This window comes from Prosopis cineraria, unplaced genomic scaffold, assembly GCF_029017545.1.
Source record: "Prosopis cineraria cultivar Desert tree isolate PC_DT_omini unplaced genomic scaffold, ASM2901754v1 PC10, whole genome shotgun sequence".
Classification (NCBI taxonomy): Eukaryota; Viridiplantae; Streptophyta; class Magnoliopsida; order Fabales; family Fabaceae; genus Prosopis; species Prosopis cineraria.
In genome coordinates, this window is record NW_026555341.1 from 11317487 (window position 1) to 11337590 (window position 20104).

The following is a 20104-nucleotide window of genomic DNA, read 5'->3' on the forward strand; positions in this document are numbered from 1 at the left end:
GAGTAATTAACAAGTGTGAAGAAGCAAAGGAAAGACCCAGTGAATGGAAGGGCCCCACGAACGCGTGAAATTCGGAACGATATTTCGAAATCGCAGCGTCCGTAATTGCGTGAGATATTAGCGGGCTCCACTGCTAATGCCATGCCAGCTTCCACCCTCCTTCTTCGTCGTCCCATATAAATACCTTCGCCCTCTATCATTTTTTTCACCCCAATCAATTCTTTCCCTCTTCCACACTTCGTAGCCGTTTGCGGTTTGCATATGTCTCAGAGGCCTACCGTTCCTCACTCTTCTTCCATCGCTTGTGGCCTCCATTCTCATCTCCTGGTTTCCAGTGAGATGAACTCTAACTCCAACTGGTCCTTATAGTGTTTCTTTTCTTTTGCTCCGATCCCTATCCTCAATTTTTCCCGGAAAATTTCTCTCACTAAGCTAACACCACCTCACATCCATTCTTTCAATTTTGCCCCAGTAGATCTATTTTTTCGCTTGCTTGCCCAGAAAATCCGTAATGGGTCTTAAAGGTTTTGTTGAAGGAGGCATAGCTTCCATTGTTGCCGGGTGCTCCACTCACCCTCTCGACCTCATCAAGGTCCGTATGCAGCTCCAGGGCGAGAACCATGCTCCCAGACCCAACCCGGCGGTCCACAGTCTCCGACCTGCACTCGCCTTCCACCCTGGCTCCGTCCACCAGGTCATGCCTCCGATGCCCCAGCCCGCCGCCGCCGCCGTGGTGCCCGCTCGTGTGGGTCCCATTGCCGTCGGCGTTCGCCTTGTCCAACAAGAAGGCGTGACTGCTCTTTTCTCCGGCGTCTCCGCCACCGTTCTCCGCCAGTGCCTCTACTCCACCACGCGCATGGGTCTTTACGAGGTGCTCAAGCTGAAATGGTCCGATCCCAACACCAAGAGCACCATGCCGTTGTCTCGAAAAATCGCCGCCGGTCTGATCTCTGGTGCAGTGGGTGCTGCCATCGGAAATCCGGCCGATGTAGCAATGGTTCGAATGCAGGCCGACGGCCGTCTCCCGGTGGCTCAGCGCCGGAACTACACATCAGTGGTGGACGCAATCTCCCGAATGGCAAAACAAGAGGGAGTGACTAGCCTGTGGCGCGGGTCATCGCTTACGGTGAACCGCGCGATGCTGGTGACGGCATCGCAGCTGGCTACTTACGATCAGGTGAAGGAAGCGATACTGAAGAAGGGAGTTATGCGTGATGGACTCGGTACCCACGTAACTGCTAGCTTCGCGGCGGGGTTTGTGGCGGCCGTAGCGTCGAATCCGGTCGATGTGATAAAGACAAGGGTAATGAACATGAAGGTGGAGCCGGGGGCACAGCCGCCGTACTCCGGGGCGTTGGATTGTGCCCTGAAAACTGTGCATGCCGAAGGGCCTATGGCACTGTACAAAGGTTTTATCCCGACGATTTCCAGGCAAGGACCCTTCACCGTGGTGCTATTTGTGACGCTTGAACAGGTTCGCAAGTTGTTGAAGGATTTCTGAGCGAGGTAGCTGATGATGACGAAAAATCTATTTTAATTCTTTGTTGCCCCTTTTCCTATTTTATGCTCTGTTTACTTTTATCCAGTATGTTGACTTCTCTCTGAAATGAAAATTCAGCTCCTTACTCTTATCAATAAGGAGTTAGAGGTATTAATGAATGGCGTTTGGATTAAGTCTTCTTGTATTGTTTGATTCTTTTAAGCCAAGAAATTTTTGGAAGGGTCATGAACTTGGATGACATAAAAGGGAAATGACGAAGGTTTTTGCTTGGCTGAAGATTCTGCTTTGAAACGACGGAAATTGTGTTGTCTGCTTTTCTTTTTCTTACTTTTCTGTTTTTTTTTTTTCTAAATGCTTAAAAACCACGTTAGCTGAGGAGGTCCCCTGAATCTCCCTCTATTTTTCGGATGATTCTGTTGAGTTTTAAATTACGAAACAGAAAGCAACCTAGTTTCTTGATGTGGCATATAACTTGACGAGAATGTGAAAATTTCAGTGAGTACCAAACTTAATTTCAGCCAAACTCCCTAAAATTTTAAAATTTCGCCACATTCGTGAAATGAATTTATTATACCTGGTTATAAACAACTCATATAAAAAATAATAATAATAATAAAGTACCGGTGCGGTATGAACAATGATCAGTTGACACTAGTGGAATTTGCAATTCATTGTAACTTTTATTTCATCTAATTCATTTTCTATATATCACACCTAGCTTACTTATTTATATTTTTAATGGTACTATAATGTTAATGAAAGTTGCAGGTTTTAGTACATCAGTTTTTTGTTTTTTATTTTTCATTTTTCATACGTTACTTGCTTATTTTTTGTATATTAGTTGTTTATTTTTTATATATCATTTATTCATTTCAATAGTAACAATTGTTAATAACAATTATTAATTTGAATGTATTATTATCAAAATTTACATAGATATTTAATGTCAATGATTAAAAGTACATGTTTAATGAAAAAAGAATATAAATAAAAAGTCATTATAAATTAACAACAGTCTATTCAATTTTTAAGAAGTTAGAAAAACGAATAGAATGAGCATAATTGTACATGTTAGTCTTTCATCAATAAATATTCATTTAGGTTTTAACACTTCATTCAAAATTAACAACAATTTATTTGAATTTTAGTAAAAAAAACTAATAGGATAAATTTAATTGTATGTGTTAGTCTTTCATCAACAAGTATCAATTTGAATTTTAATGATAACTCATTATAAATTAACAACAGTCCATTTGGGTTTTAAAAAGTTAAGAAAATGGATAAGATTGGTTAATGGAACAAGTGCTAGCCATTCATCAACAAGCATACATTTAGATTTTTACAATAATTTATTCAAAATTAACAATAATTTATTCATATTTAACAAGTGAAAAAAATGATAGAATATATTTAATTGTGCATGTTAGTCTTTCATTAACAAGAATATGCTTGGGTTTCGCCCTAACCTATTTGTAATGAATAACAATATATTCAAACTTTTAATATATAAAATGCATGAAATTTTAAAACTCATAATTTGTAATTGTGTATGTCAGATTAATAAGTAATATTAATAAAATAACAAGTGTCGTTCAGAAATTAATAACATATTATTATGTTATAACATGAAAATGGTTAAAAGTTTAGTTTATTTCTCATATATATATATATTGCCATATATAATTAAAGGGCCAAGCTTCTTAAATGGTAAAGGGTTCATGAGCTCAAACCCTCCGGCAACTTAAACCAATTATTGTTAAATAAAAATGTTGCTAGCATTGAAGCTTCAGTGATAGGCTGTCAGTAATCCTGCCTTTGAGAGGGGCTTTGGTGGTGGGCGGTCGACACTAACACTAGTGGAGGGTAGCTTTTTTTTAGCTTAAGGGCCATTTGGTATTATGACATGACAAATTAATATCAATCAATGACTAAAACATTGCAGTGCAATTTTAAAATTAATTTACCCTTGACGGATATTAATTTGATATTATGATCCTTACATGCTATTTTTCCTTATAAAAATTATACTTTTTTTCTTGTAAAATAGTTTACGATGGATTTTGGCCCCCGTTCTTTATTTTCTTTTCAATTTGGCCCCTCAACTATTGAACTCTAGATCCGTCCTGTGCCTCATCCTCCTATCCGTTATCGTGCTTGGAAAGGAAAGGAGAGGAGGGCAGAAAAAGTGGTTCATTCAGAGGCAAAAATTTTAAGCTGTACTTTATTCTCCCAGTGGATCTTATTGCTTGCATTTGCATTTTGTTTTTTAAAAAATGAAAAAAAAAATATTGAACCGAACACTCGAGGATATATGCTCAGTGCTCACCTTTATATAACCACTAAATTGAATTGCTTTGTTCTCTTCCATTTCCTGTCAAATACCACAATCTAGAAGCCTCAGAATCTTTTCAGAGGAATGACCCAGGAAAACTTCTCTTTATTTATCTATGTGTGTGTGTGTGTGTGTGTGTGTGTGCAGTATATATTAAAATCATGATATTGGTCATTTAGTGTTAGCTTAAATCTAAAAAATAGGGAGAATCTCAACCAAAGCATCCAATAGGAATAATTGCATACAAGCTAAATAAATCTTAAAACATTTTTGCATGTCGAATGTCCTCAACTGAAATTAAATCTCATGGTTCAATTATTAAAACAATGCCATTGGTTCATATAATTTCACTTATTTCTTGAATATTGAGAAGTCGAGTTTGCATATTGACAACTAATTGTTTGAACATTAAAAATTTAATTTTCATTATAAATAAGGTTGCTACTCAATTGAAGTTTGAATAACAATGATTCCTTGCTTAACAACGTTTCATGTAACGTCACCAAGCCTGGCTTAGCTTTACTGTTTATTGTTTTTTGATATCCTCTTTATCTTGGATTTAGAAGAATTAAATCTCTAACCCCAATCACTTGTTTAAGTAATGAGAACTTAATTTTATCATTCAGGCCAACTAAGCTGGCAAGATTTAATAAATATTTGTCGTCTAAACAAGGTAATTTGGTTTTGAAAAGGCTGATTGATTCTTCATATTTAACTAAATTCATTTTCAATTATACATATCATAGGACGTAAAGCTTACGTGGATGGATGGTGGATGGTGGATAATGAAATAATGAATACCACATACAAATTCGGATGGATGGTCCACATACATAGAACATAATTGGAAACATTTTGGGATGCGGATGAATATGTTGATCGGTTACATGCATTATGCATATACATGCATGCATAAATAATACTTTTTGGAGTCCGTAACCGAGGCACGTCATGTGTTCAATAACAAACACACATTCACCCCAAAATTTGAAAAAGAAAAAAAAAAAAAAAGCCTGCACCTACTTTTAATTTCTTTAATCCAATAAATTAAAATTATGACCTTCTTGGGTTTTCATTTTCTGTCGCGTTGCTCGATCTTTCCTTCTCTTGCTGTTTTCCAAATAACAAGTAACGACATATCCACTGTCTAATTTATTTTAAGAAAAATAAAAACCATTTGTTATATGATACTATTATTAATTTAAGGTAGCATTTGGATTTAAATTTTAGATATATCATATTTTAAATCTTATATTTAAAATTTATGTATTTACAATATTTTATTTGAACAGTTTAAAAATTTTAAATGAAGAAGAGAGATCAGTTGAAATTCAAAAGAAAAACTTAAAAAATAAAAATTAAAAGTGATAAGTTTCCTTTTATTTTTTAAATGATAGGATACAAGAGATGAGAAAAGTCAGCCGACAATCTAGTCTCTGTTGAAGTTGGCTGTTGGCCGATGCCAACAGTGCAATCCTGATGGATTTAGATATTTGAAATTGAAATAATAAAAATTTAAAAATAATTTTAAATTATAAAAAAATTGAGGTAAGATTAGGATTTAAATTTACGTCTAATTCAAATCTATATATTTTTAATTAATTAAGTAATATATTTTGCTCAAATTTAAATTCAGATTTAAATTCATATACATTCAAATATAACATAAAGGATAGGTCAATCACAAAATGAGCATTCTAATTATACATTGACGAGATCAGTTTAAGAAGTCGGTCAAGGCTGTGTAGTCAAACTAGGATTAAGAAGAGAAGAAAAAGCACTGAGCATAAAATGAAGGCACTAACCTCAGCAATATAGACAATGATTAGTATGGGGCCACAGCTGAGGAGACCCTCAGAAAGTGGGCTCTTTGAGTCTGTCAAGCATCGGTTCAGTCGTAAAGAATCCCACTACAGACCACAATTATAAAATAAAATATTAGTAATAGTAAATTAGGGTTAATGAGGGTGAAGTCATTCCAATGCCAATCTTGATTCAAGTTCACTCACAGTGACTCCTCCACTTGGAAGGTGAAATGCAAATTCATCCATACTGAAGAAGATTCTCTTTTGAAACATCACCTTGTTCTATATCAACATATCCAAGCCATTATCAATAGCATCAACCCACAATTAAAACTCCAAATATTTGGATCATGATAGACCTCAAGTAAAATGGTTCCAACCTGATTCTAGTCAAATTAGACTAGACATTGATAGCTTTGCCACCCGTGGTATCTTTCACATATTTAATTATGAGATAAAAGTAAAAACAAGGGTAAAAATAGACTAATGTGATTAAAGCAAACTACTTTGTCTAAAAGTCAAAAGCGACTTTTGACAATATTATGAGACAAATACATAAAAAGGCTGAGATGAGTAAAAGCAGATTTCTTTTATGATTAATGCAAACTTCTATGAATACACTCCTAGTCATGTGATAGATCAAGTCAAATGAAAAAAATACCATCAAGTTTTTTTTAGGAGCACTCAGTATCCTTCAATAAAGGAGGGTGTAAAAATATCAATGAATTTGCACTACTACAAAATACATATACTTGAGCGGTTTTTTAGAGCGCTGAAATAAAAAAATCTTTTGATAAGTCAGGTAAAACTTATTAGAGCACTTGTCATAAAAAGCAACCCTATATGTTAGGCATTTCGGAGCACTTTTTATAAGAACGCTTCTAAAATGTATCATTAAAAAATTTAAAAAAAAATTAAGCCTTTTAAGAGCGGTCTTAAATTGAGCACCCTTAAACATTGCAGAAGTTTACCTTTTGGAGTGTTCAGTAAAGAGCGCTTGGAAAGGCCCGCAATTTTTTTGAAATAATTAATAGGATTTTTTTGAAATACTTAATAGATGGCCCTATCCCCTATCAATTTTAGTTTTTTTATTCAGTTTGCTTTTCTTCCTCTCTCTCTCTCTCTCTCTCGAAGTTGTCCGTCCGCATGACATCTTCGTACATTCCTTCTTTGACTGTCCAGTTTGCCACCATCTATTTGTGCTTCTGTTGTCTTCTGCATTTTCCCTCTATTCACTCATTGTTCTAAGGTTTAAAGTCACGGATCTGTGTTTTGAAATCGTGGATCTGCATCACTGTCGTCGCTATTTCTCTACCAGCGCCATCTGTCCCTGTGAAGAGGCGCTTGAAAAATGCTCTCCAACTCGAAGCAGCACTGTCTGTCATCGTGAAGTTGTCATCCAAGGTCATCGATCACTCTACTCCAACCGCCGACTGTTGTCCGTTGCTGTGTGAAGCCACCAAAAAAGACTCAAGGTATTTTTTTAATAATTAATGTTATAATAAATCCTCATATAAATTTTAGAATAATTTAGATATAAAAATATATTAATAATCTGTGATAGGAATTACTAAGAATTTGAAGTTGTTAACTTTATTAGCTTAAAGTTGAATGTAGTATGAATTATGATGAATGGAAGTTTAATATTGTGGAGGAAGATATCTGAACTTTTTAATTTTATTTATGAAATGTGTTTATTTTCTTTGGGATGTTTCACTTTTAGAAAAGATTATTGTTAAATTACAATTGATTGGTGGCATTTAAACGGATTAATGTAACTAAATTTTTATTTGAATGAATTGATTTATTTAGTTTAAATGTATTGTGTTGTATGATTTGATTATTTGGGAGGTTTTTCCTTTAGAAAAAAAAATCTAAGTCATTTTTTCTTGAATTTTTATCACTATGTTAGTGATTTGGATTGTAAATGAATGTCGGCTAATCGACTATCTAGAGAATATTGGGATGATGTGAATGAGTTTATTGAGTTTGCATTTTGTCATAATCAAGACCCCTGTAGAGTTACATGTCCTTGTTTATGTTGCTATGGAAAAAAGTAAGGCCAATAGAATTGAAAGATCATTTGATATGTAATGGGATTGATCTAACTTATACTTGTTGAACCATGCATAGGGAAACAAGGAATAACATTAGTGATTACAGGGATAGTTTGAGCTACTCGACATTTAATCATGATAATAGGACATATGATGTTAATTGTCTTGATGTGATTGATGTGATTGAAGAGGATTTTAAGGACTGTCCTGAGATGTTCTAGAAGTTGAAAAGTGATATTGATAAACTATTATACCCCAGTTGTAAGAAATTCACAAAACTATCAGTTTTTTTAAAATTGTACAATCTAAAAGCTGCTAATGGATGGAGAGATGAGAGTTTCACAAATTTTCTTAAACTCTTGTATGAGGAGATGTTAGAGTACAATGAGATTTTACCTAATATTCTGAGGCCAAAAAATTGTTCTATTATATTGGAATGAGCTATGAGAAGATACATGCATATCCAAATGATTGTGTCCTCTTTTGAAAAGAGTATTCAACCTTATATAAGTGTCTAAAATGCAATGCCTTAAGGTACAAGAGGAATGGATGTTGCCCAATGAAGGTGTTATGGTTTTTTTCAATCATACTAAGATTTAGACACCTATATAGGATTGCAGAAGATGCTAAACATTTAACATGACATGCTAACAAGAAAATTAAGGATGGCAAGCTATGGCACCTTGCAGATTCTCCTTAATGAAAAAAGTTTGATCTTATATACCCTAAGTTAGGGATTGAAGATATAAACCTTTGCCTTGTATTAGCCATTGACAAAATGAACCTTTATGGCATGTAAAGTAATACTTATAGTATATGGCCGGTGATTTTGATGTTCCATAGCCTTTCTCCACGGCTGTGCATGAAGCGCAAGTTTATGATGCTGTCATTATTAATTTATAGGCCTCAACAACTAGAAAATGATATAGATGTGTACTTAACTTCATTAATTGAAGATCTAAAGATACTATGAGAGACACTTATGAAAGTTTATGATGGATATAGAGAAGAACATTTCATCCTGTGAGTAATGTTATTTAGTACCATAAATGATTTTCTTGCCTATGGCTATTTGTCAGGATATAATATCAAAATGTGAGATGCCTGCCTAGTTTGTGAGGAGCACGCTTGTTTAGTATGATTGAAACATTATAGGAAGAACATTTTCATTAATCATTGTCAATATTTATCACAAACACATCATTACTGACGGTTGAAGAAGGCCTTTAATCGCCACCCAAAAAAGGGTAGAGTTCTTTTGCCATTACCTAGTGAGTAGCTCTTTGAAAAGATTAAAGATTTAAATATCAAATTTGAAAAATTATTTACAAGTAAGATTGTTAAAAATGGTTGGAAATTTGAACTGCCATACTGGAAAACTCTAGATGTTAGGCATTTCCTTGACATGATGCCATCGAAAAGAATGTCTGTGACCATCTTGTTAGCACATTACTCCACATTTCAAGAAAGAGCAAGGACGTACGGTATCAAGTTCTTTCATTGTATGCAAATTTTTATGTTCAATAATATTATTTTTGGATTAATTTTTAATATTGTGATTAGTCATTTTTAAGAGATAAACATGAGGTAGTTTTAAAAAATTTAAATTCTTAAAAAATAAAAAATACATATAAGAGTGTTAGAGCGCTCCAGTAAAGGGCACATAAAGGAGCGTTTATATAAAGAGCGCTTCAATATACCCCTATATATGAAGAGCATTCTCATATGCTTATATATAAGATGCTCTTATAAAGAGCGCTCTAGTATATATGGAGGTATACGGGGAGCGCTCATATGAAGAGAGCTCCTATATGCCTATATGGTCATCTAAAGGGAGTGCTTTTCTTGACCTATACGAGAGTGCTTTTACAAAGCGCTCTAGTAGGTCACCTTTATAAGAGTGCTTCCAAAAATAAGTGCTCCTATAAAATTATTTTGTAATAGTATTGTTTTAATGGGTGCATTTTTCCCTATATCATTAAGAGTGGTAAATGTCCATTACTTTTGTTGGATGAGTCCTACAATAATGTTAGGTGTCAACATCTAAAATCCATCATAGTTCACTTCCTTCTCATCTCCTTTTCTTTTTTTCATTCTCCATGTTGACCCTAATCCTCCTTTGCTTAAAGACCATGCATGCAAGTCTTGTGGAGTAGAGTTCCAAGTCATCAATTATGGCATCCCATCAGTCTTCTTCCTCTTTAAACCCCACCACTAGAACCACTGTAATGATTGACCGCTCCCTTGAAGTAACTACTCAATGTAAAGGTCTTAAAAATGGAACCACATTAATTAGCTCCACCATCTGTGTGTGTCCCCCTAACCAGGCTTTAACAATTTCACACAAAAATTCTAAAGCCCATACAGTTAAATAATTGTAAGTGCAGGTACTAAGTATATGAGAAAGCAATTTGAATGAAATAATTAACTCAAGAGGAATTAGATATGATATGAGTAATGTGTATGGATAAATCTAGGGTGCTTGAGGTAACACATAACTACAATACAAGTATACCATGGGATGTTCTTGTGTGTTGATTCCATCAGGGATCCTATCATAGGATTTTTAGTTCACAAACATCCAAATTGAGCACATCATGCTCATATGATCACGATAGAACATCAAGTATGAATTTAGAGAGATAAGATTCATATGATGGAAGTCTCATTAAATGCAAGAGGGAGATGTTAGAATTTGCATAAAATTTGCCTTTGACAAGCCATTGGTGGGATATGACATAAATGTGGTAATGATGAGTTGACCAAAATTTGAAATTAATTTGATTAATTTTTGATTGAATTCCAAATGGAGAAGTAATCCTTCATAATAATGGTGATTATTCCAATCAATTCATTCCTTCTATAATGAAATGAATTATAATTGATTAGATTTCTTTCTTTGGAGGTGGCCTCCATCTATTATAAATAGAGATAGGTGGCTAGTGGTAGTACACACCCCAAAGCAAACAATTTTTTAGTTCGTTCTTTCTTTCTCTTGCTCTTTTTAGTGTATTTGTTGTGCACTATAATCTTACATTCTAATAGTCTAAACTCTTGTAGGTAGTCAAGAATTTACATTGGATCTAGTAATACTCTAGTGACCCTACTCATTTATTTGGTTATTTTATTTTATTTTAATTTAATGTTCCTTCAGCAACAAATGAGAAGCGACGCTGCTTTTTTGACATTGGATTGTGGTGGTTCACCTATTCAAAATCCCTTTGCTGCTGCTGCTGAAGATACGCAATTAGCATCTCTCATTTCACTTGACGGCTTGTTGAAAGAAATCAAGGTTCTATTTTTTTTGTTCAAAATTATTTTTAAAATTTAAGTTTAGCGTTATCAACATTTAAGTTATTAGTTTAACAGGATATGATGATACATTCTACAGAGCAAAAGTAAGAAAAGAGCAATGCTTGCTTCTCTGGATGAATTAACACAAAAGATGCCTTTGTTTCTTGAAATTGATCATCCATGCGCACAGAGTCACATTGCAGCTGCTCGCCAAGTGGTTGAAGTATTGAATGCGTTTACCTGTGGGGCTGGATTGTATTTTATATATAGTGGCGGGCTACGTGTTCCATTCCAATTTTGCAACATTTGAACCTACTAATATACATAAGCGACTTCTTGTTATGACACCTTCGCCTGAGTACTGTGACTCCTAAATCTCTCTTCTCTCTTGTCTAATGATGTAGTCGATTCCTGAAGTTGATGACAGCATTCAAGATCTATCACACGCTGACAAGCCTTCAACAGATCTGGGGTCTGGATCCGAAACCGTTGTGGCACAGTGGAAAGTCCTTCAATTTGGCACAGGCACTTCCTCCCCATTCATAATCAAATGTGGAGCAAATTCAAATTCAGAACTAGTCATAAAAGCGGATTCTCGAGTTCAAGAACCGAGAGGTGGTGAGATCGTGAGGGTTGCCCCTAGACCGTCAGTTTTGGAAAACTTGAGCTTGGAGGAAATGAAACAAGTATTTGCCGAATTACCTGAGGCTCTTAGCTTGCTTGCCTTAGCAAGGACCGCAGATGGAACCCGAGCACGGTATTCTAGACTTTACCGGACCTTGGCTATGAAGGTTCCTTCCCTAAAGGATCTGTTAGAGAGCTTGAAAAGGGGGGTGTACTGAAAGATGTTAGAACATGACCCATAAAAGGGTAAGCTGATGATGAAATTATAGTTATTCTGCCTAGCGAGTGTCATTGTGTATTAGTGGTAGTTATTTCAGTTTTGGCTGGGAGTGTAATTAGGTTGGTGTTTGTATTTCTCAAGCAACCTGTAAATATGTTCACCTGATACAAATATGTTTGAATGGAAATCAAGTACTCCATTGCTCCAGTTGAATATCAAAGATGATATGGTTGTCTGCACATGCTGGTTATTGCTGATGAACGCGTCAGCGTTCTCCCAATTTAATATATACATTCGTGAAATCTAGTGCATGAGTCATAATTACGTAGTGAATAGGAAAAAAGAAATTGAAGTTTTCAGGAGAAGATTAGTATTTCCCATCTTTTTGGGCATTTTAACGATAGTGTAGCAACTTTTTCGGGTGACCTTTTATCTTTGAAAAAAAAAAAAAAAAAAAGATAGTGTTGTAACTTGCATTTGTATATCCGATGTTAAGTGAGAGTATCTGATTCAATATCATTGAAGACGTTCAAATTAACTGGAAGAATTGCGAACCGAATGTTGGTGACTTTTCTTGCATGATTATAGTGACCATATAAATAATAGAAAGTCAACTTTTTGGAAAGGTATAATTTGTTTGTTTAATTTTTTTTTTTGACAAAGGTGAAATTATTCAAAATAATAAACTAATTTTTAATATCAAAGATATAAATACCTTTGTTTTAGGTCAAGAGAGTTTAATAATGAAAGATATTTTTAAAAGCACCAATATTGAACCTCTATAAAATACTACTTTTAAGTGTGATGCTAGAAAAGATAGTTCCTAAATTTTATATTATGAAACTGACCCTTAAATTAAAAAAAGTAAATAAAATAGCAAAATAAATAGATATTATATATTGTTCTTTATATACTAATAAAAAAATATTCTCTTTTCAATGCGAACCCAAAATGTTATGGAGCCGTTACATGGAAACAATGATGTGAGTGTTAATTTATAGCATGGGTTGTTTCAAACTCCATGCCAAGCCTCCTAGCATTCTGAACTATATTTTGGAACACTATGGGAAACAATTTAAGAACTTTTGTTTGATTAAAAGTCAAATTCTTTCTAGAAATTGAGGTTTAAATCTTGACCCACATTTGATTAAAAGTGTGTGAGGCGAGAGAGCTCTGCCGTGGAAAGCTTAGTAGAATTGATAGTTGTTCATTTTGTTTTGAAGTTATCATAAAATAGGAGGAGCAAGTATCATTTTTGTTTTAGTAAATAAAAAAAGGACATATTAATCATTCACTCTGTATAATTTTAACTTAATTATAATTTAATTTTTAAATTTTAATTTATTATAACTTAATTATTATTATTTTAATTTATTTATAACTCAATTCTTGAACTTTTTCTTTTACAATTCAATACCTATAACTATAATCACTATTGCCCATATTTTAAAAATTAAATTATAAAGATTAAAAATATTTTAAACTTTTAATATTTATAATAGTTAAAGATTAAAAGATTAAAATTATGTTAAAATTTATTATTAATATTTTAAAATATTAAACCTTATTAATCTTTATAAATATTAAAGGTTTAAAATATTTTTAATCCTTATTTTATTTTTTAAAATAGAGGGATTAATATTTAAATAATTGAAATAATACAGATTAAATTATAAAAGAAAAAATTTAAAGTCTGAGCTACAATCAAGTTAAAATAATACGAATTGAGTTATAGTAAGTCAAAATTTAAAAAATTGAGTTATTATTGGACCATAACATTAGGGATTGAATGATTAATTTTTGTCAAAAATAAAAATGAAAAATATTAAATATAGATTGCTCAATTCAAATTTGAACAATGCAGAGAGAAGGGGGAATGTGGTGGCGTTTCGTCGTGGAAAGCGAGGTCCCAGTAAGGGTCCGTTTGGTTTTTCTCCGTTTCACGTTTAAAAAATAAAATTTTACTTTTAAAAAGTTAAAAGTTGTTTGGGTAGAACATTTTACAGAAAAACACATCCTGAAAGTACATTCAAATAGTAGCTGAAAGTAAATTTCTAAAACATAAGGTCTGTTTGATTTTCCTCCATTTCACGTTTAAAAAGTAAAATTTTACTTTCAGAAAGTTAAAAATTGTTTGGGTAGAACATTTTGCAAAAAAGCACATTCTAAAAGTACATTTAAATAGTAGCTGAAAGTGAATTTCTGAAACGTAACTCTTTGAAGCTTTTGAAAAGTGAATTTGAAAAGTAAAATGTTATTTGACCATACTACCTTAAGTTTAATATCTTATTCTTTTATTTAAAAAATAGTTAATTCATTAAAAATATAATTATTATTTTAATAATAATAATTAGGTATCAATTTTTTTAGTATTATAAATTGAGTAATTAATCATGTTAATTTTTAGCATTAATGTATAATAAAAATTATAAATCTTTATTACAACTTTTAAAATTACAAATTAAAAAATACAAATAACTAGAGATCAAATTTTTAACATTATAGATAAAAATTTATGTTATTTAAAATCTTTATTATATTTTTTAAATATATTATATTTGTATAATAAAAATTATAAATCATTATAAATTAATGTCCTTTTTGGTAATTGTACATTCAAAAGTACATTTTTCTATCACAAACCAAATAACTTTCAATGTATCAAATTGACTTTTGAAAAATATATTCAAATACAAATTTTGTTACAACAATTGACTTTTACTAAATTAACTTTCATCAAATAAACTTTCACCAAATGAACTTTTAACAAACTAAAAATTAAATGCACACATAACTATTTGAAGCTTTTGAAAAGTGAATTTAAAAAGTAGGATGTTATTTGACCATACTATTTTAAGTTTAATCTCTTATTCTTTTATTTAAAAAATAGTTAATTCATTAAAAATATAATTATTATTTTAATAATAATAATTAGATATAAATTTTTTTAGTGTTATAAATTGAGTAATTAATGATGTTAATTTTTACATTAATGTATAATAAAAATTATACAACTTTATTGCATCTTTTAAAATTATAAATTAAAAAATACAAATAACTAGAGATTAAATTTTTAACATTATAGATAAAAATTTATGTTATTTAAAATCTTTATTATATTTTTTAAATATTTTAAATATATTATATTTATATAATAAAAATTATAAATTATTATAAATTAATGTTCTTTTTGATAATTGTACATTTAAAAATATATTTTTTTATCACAAACCAAACAACTTTCAATGTATCAAACTGACTTTTAAAAAAATATATTCAAACACAAATTTTATTACAACAACTAACTTTTATTAAATTAATTTTTATCAAATAAACTTTTATCAAGTAAACTATTAATAAATTAAAAACTAAACTCAGTTAGGTTTGGTCATTAATGTAAAACTAAGAAGTTTAGAAAGAGCAGGAATATCGGAATGAAGTGTGAACACTTTTTTTTGGGGGGGGGGGGGGAGTGTGAAGAGTTGAAAACTAAAAAGCCTGCCCCGAATGGCACCTGGGAGGCCTAGGCTGGCCTGCCCCGGATGGCACCTGACATGGTTCTTCTTCTTCCATAATCGACACGTGGCTCTCGCTTCACTCATTGCCAGTCCAACTGTCCCTCCTCCTTTGGTTCCCGCGTTCCTTGGCGGATTTCGAGAGCCACCAAATCCAGAACGGCTTGTTGGACTCGGGTGGTCTCGAGCAGCGGCAAATTTGGTATCTGAGTAATCATATGTGATGTTATTATTATCTTAATATTATATTAATAACTTGATAGTTTTCCCTCTTTTTTTTTTTATTTCTATCATCAGTCTAACCTATTAATTAAACTATAAAAATTATGATTTGTTAAATATTTTTATTTAAATTTCAATTTGATTTTGATAACATTGCTTCATAACCCTTCTAATAAAATAAAATGTGATGCATCGTCACCCCCTTCTTGAAATGACAAGATTCATCATGCTGATTAGACCACCCAATCTCTCATGGATGATGATGTCATTATTTGAAAACCTTCTTCTACTAGTAACTTTAACATCAAATCTATTTATAGAATTATGTTTTTTAAAAGGATTGTAACAATTTTAACATTTGAACAAGGATTTAAAAGTGACTTACTCATGAAAAAATTAAATATTTTTTTAAAAGGTTGCTTAAAACAAATTTTAATTCAAATCTACTTATATTGAAGGAAGTACTCCTCTTCAAAGAACTTGCTTTTTTAAATGCAATTCTTTTGATTCTTCAATTCATATTTTACAAGATTGCATAGAAGCTCGTAATGTTTGGGTTAAACTGGTGAAAGCTTCAAAATTTAATACTTTTTTTTCTTTTTGTGCAAGATTGGATAACTTGAAATGTGAAAGTTAAAGTAGAAAATCTTAACATAAGAAAGACCCCATGGCAAAAGCTTTTCGCTCAAGTTTGCTGGAATATTTGAAAGACCCGTTGCAAAAAGATTTATTTCGGAAAAACCATTTAGAATGTCAATATTACTTTCTCTAGTAACTAGCAAATCTCCAATGACATGAGGCTTCAATTTAGAGTTAATCTCCTCAGTTGTGATTGTAAAAGATTAGAGGCACAATGGATACCTTCAAAAACAGGTTGGATTTGCCTTGACATTGACGGGGTTGTCAATTCCACTAAAATTGCAACTTGTGATGGAATCATACAGGCTGATAAAAGCAATTGAATCAAGAAATTTTTCAAATACCTTGATTATCAACCAAGCACTATAGCAGAACTCTTGAGCATTTTAAAAGGATTTTAGCTTTGTTAGAATGCTCAGTTCAATAAAATCAACATATACTCTGATTATGTGGAAGCACTCTTGCTTATCCAATATAATTTTTTTGATAACCATTATCTGTCTGGTATTATCAATAAAGTCGAGAATTTGGTTTTAAAAGATTGATTATTACCTTCGAACATGCATTTAAAGAAGTAAAGAGATGTGCGGATATACTCGTTTACTAAGCTTCTCAAAAAAATCTTGATCTTAATATTTATAGTCATTCACTCCTAGAATATAAATTTTTTATAAAATTTGATGTGACCTGATTTTATTTACTTTTGTCACAAATTTTTCGTGTTTTTGTATTTAAAAAAATAAAATAAATAAAACGTGACGCAAGGGTTGAAACTCTCCAACTCCGTCGCCCAGCTTCACCTGCCCATGCCTCCCACGCGCCTCCTGACACCCTCTTCTATTATACTATTTTTTAAGTTTTTGCCCCCAATGTTGTTGGAGTTGGAGCATTTCTCTTGTCCCCGCCTGTTTGCTGTACAAATAATTCTCTTAGAGACACAGATTATTATTACACTAGAAACTAATTCTATTTTTACAAACTGTTTTTTATTTTTAAAAAATAAAAATAATTTGAATAAACGTTTTGAATTTATTTAGTTTTAAAATTATTTTCATTTTTATTTTTAAAACATGTTATATTTAATTATTAAAAATGCAATTAATTTAATTAATTTTTATTACAAACCATCATCATTAACCGTTTGTAATTTTAAAATTAATTTTCAAATTAGCATAATTAATAGATTTTCATATGATTTTGGTTTAAAAAATAATTCTAAATATTATATTGCAAAATAATTTTTTAAAATAAAAAATGGAAACAGTGACCTAATTTCCTGTGTTTTAGAAGAAGACTTTTCACAAAATGGGCACCAACTTGATCTGCACTATCCAACTCGGTCGTCGCTAGTCGGCATCCATATGTCGACCTTCCGCCTTGAGCTGGATCTCCATTCTCCACTGTTTGTCAATCCCACTTGGCATGCGGAAGATTTACCTTTTTTTTAATAAAAAAAGAATAAAATGTGTTCAAAAGATAAGTAATAAAATGCAATGGCAATTTGGTTAGCTATTTAAATTTAAATTATTTAGCTATCACTTGGGTTGGGTGATTTAAATTAAATAATTAAAAATTATTTTAGTCTATATTATAACGAAATAAAAGTATCTAAACCCGTAAAAAATAAAACTATATTGTATCTTTTAAATATAATCTATTTTATACCAAATACTATAAATATTTTCTATTAATATCAAAAATTAAAAAAAAGTTTTGCAGGGCTGTGTGTCCGTCATTTTCTGCGCAATAACTACAATTTCTTCTTTACTTTGATGCGTACAAATATATGTTTACATTATCAAATAAATTATTAGGTGGAGGCCTCATCAATTTGATATGCTAGTGATTTCAAAAATGAAAAAATTGTCTGTCTACTAAAAAAGAAGTTGTAATTGTGACGAGGGAAGTGACTGCGGGGTACAATACAACGTGGCAGCCCTTTTGTTTTTGGTTTTTTGTTTTAAATGAAAAATATAACAGCAGCACTAACTAATTTTGTGAAAGACCCAGTAAATGGACGGGCCCCACGAACGCGTGAAATTCGGAACGATATTTCCAAATCGCAGAGTCCGTAATCGCGTGAGATATTGGAGGGGTCCACTGCCAATGCCAGCTTCCGCCTTCCCTTCTTCGTCGTCCCGTATAAATTCCTTTCGCCGCTCCCATTTTTTCTCATCCCAATCGATTCTTTCCCTCTTCCGCACTTCGTAGCCGCCAGCATATGTCTCAGAGGCCTACCATTCCTCACTCTTCATCCATCGCTTGTGGCCTCCATTCTCATCTCCTGGTTTCCAGTGAGATGAACCCTAACTCCAACTGGTCTTTATAGTCTTTTCCTCCAAGGTGTTCTTTTTTCTTTTGCTCAAATACCTATTCTTAATTTTCACCAGAAATTTTCGCTCCCTTAGCTGACACCATCCCACATTCATTCTTTCAATTTTGCCCCAGTAGATCTATTTTTTCGATTGCTTGCTCAGAAAATCCGTAATGGGTCTTAAAGGTTTTGTTGAAGGAGGCATAGCTTCTATTGTTGCCGGGTGCTCCACCCACCCTCTCGACCTCATCAAGGTCCGTATGCAGCTCCAGGGCGAGAACCATGCTCCCAGACCCAACCCGGCGGTCCACAGTCTCCGACCTGCACTCGCCTTCCACCCTGGCTCCGTCCACCGGGTCGTGCCTCCGATGCCCCAGGCCGCCGCGGCGCCTGCTCGTGTGGGTCCCATAGCCGTCGGCGTTCGCCTTGTCCAACAAGAAGGCGTGACTGCTCTTTTCTCCGGCGTCTCCGCCACCGTTCTCCGCCAGTGCCTCTACTCCACCACGCGCATGGGTCTTTACGAGGTGCTCAAGCAGAAATGGTCCGATCCCAACGCCAAGAGCACCATGCCGTTGTCTCGCAAAATCGGCGCCGGTCTGATCTCTGGTGCGGTCGGTGCCGCCATTGGAAATCCGGCCGATGTAGCCATGGTTCGAATGCAGGCCGACGGCCGGCTCCCGGTGGCTCAGCGCCGGAACTACACATCAGTGGTGGACGCAATCTCCCGAATGGCAAAACAAGAGGGAGTGACTAGCCTGTGGCGCGGGTCATCGCTTACGGTGAATCGTGCAATGCTGGTGACGGCATCGCAGCTGGCTACTTACGATCAGGTGAAGGAAGCGATACTGAAGAAGGGAGTTATGCGTGATGGGCTCGGAACCCACGTAACTGCTAGCTTCGCGGCGGGGTTTGTGGCGGCCGTAGCGTCGAATCCGGTAGATGTGATAAAGACAAGGGTAATGAACATGAAGGTGGAGCCGGGGGCACAGCCGCCGTACTCCGGGGCGTTGGATTGTGCCCTGAAAACTGTGCGTGCCGAAGGTCCTATGGCACTGTACAAAGGTTTTATCCCGACGATTTCGAGGCAAGGACCCTTCACCGTGGTGCTGTTTGTGACGCTTGAACAGGTTCGCAAGTTGTTGAAGGATTTCTAAGCGAGGTAGCTGATGATGACGAAAAATCTTAGAACACTTCAATTTTAATTCTTGCTATCCCTATTCCTATTTTATTCTGTGTTTTCCTTTTATCCAGTATGTTAACGATCTCTCAGAAATGAAAATTGAGCTTTGTAACCCTTACGAATTATCAATGAGGAGTTTGACGTACTAATGAATGGCGCTTGAATTGAGTAAGTCTTCTTGTATTGATTGATTCTTTTAAGCCAAGAAATTTTTGAAAGGGTCAAGAACTTGGACGACAGACAAAAGAGATGCCGAAGGCTCTTGCTTGGCTGAAGATTCTGCATCAAAACGACGTACATTGTGTTCTCTGGGTTTTTTTTTTTTTTGATAACTGTGTTCTCTGCTTTTCTTTTTCTTACTTTTCTGTCTTTTTTTAATGCTTAAAAACCACGTTAGCTGA

The 20104-nt window shown here is 33.7% G+C and overlaps 3 protein-coding genes across 3 annotated transcripts; all 3 read left to right on the forward strand.

The window, feature by feature from the left end:
* Nucleotides 1-213: 213 nt before the first annotated feature.
* On the forward strand, nucleotides 214-1674 carry LOC129323155 (mitochondrial uncoupling protein 5-like). Its single transcript, XM_054969738.1, has one exon. The coding sequence runs from the start codon at nucleotides 512-514 to the stop codon at nucleotides 1499-1501; it is 990 nt and encodes a 329-aa protein (XP_054825713.1). The 5' UTR covers nucleotides 214-511; the 3' UTR covers nucleotides 1502-1674.
* Nucleotides 1675-6788: 5114 nt separating this feature from the next.
* On the forward strand, nucleotides 6789-12009 carry LOC129321434 (kinesin-like protein KIN-14B). Its single transcript, XM_054967195.1, has 3 exons — nucleotides 6789-7113; nucleotides 10850-10987; nucleotides 11394-12009. The coding sequence occupies exons 2-3, from the start codon at nucleotides 10856-10858 to the stop codon at nucleotides 11829-11831; spliced, it is 570 nt and encodes a 189-aa protein (XP_054823170.1). The 5' UTR covers nucleotides 6789-7113; nucleotides 10850-10855; the 3' UTR covers nucleotides 11832-12009.
* A 6375-nt stretch (nucleotides 12010-18384) lies between these two features.
* LOC129322903 (mitochondrial uncoupling protein 5-like) lies at nucleotides 18385-19875 on the forward strand. The gene has a single exon (XM_054969365.1). The coding sequence runs from the start codon at nucleotides 18697-18699 to the stop codon at nucleotides 19675-19677; it is 981 nt and encodes a 326-aa protein (XP_054825340.1). The 5' UTR covers nucleotides 18385-18696; the 3' UTR covers nucleotides 19678-19875.
* The last annotated feature ends 229 nt before the right edge of the window (nucleotides 19876-20104 follow it).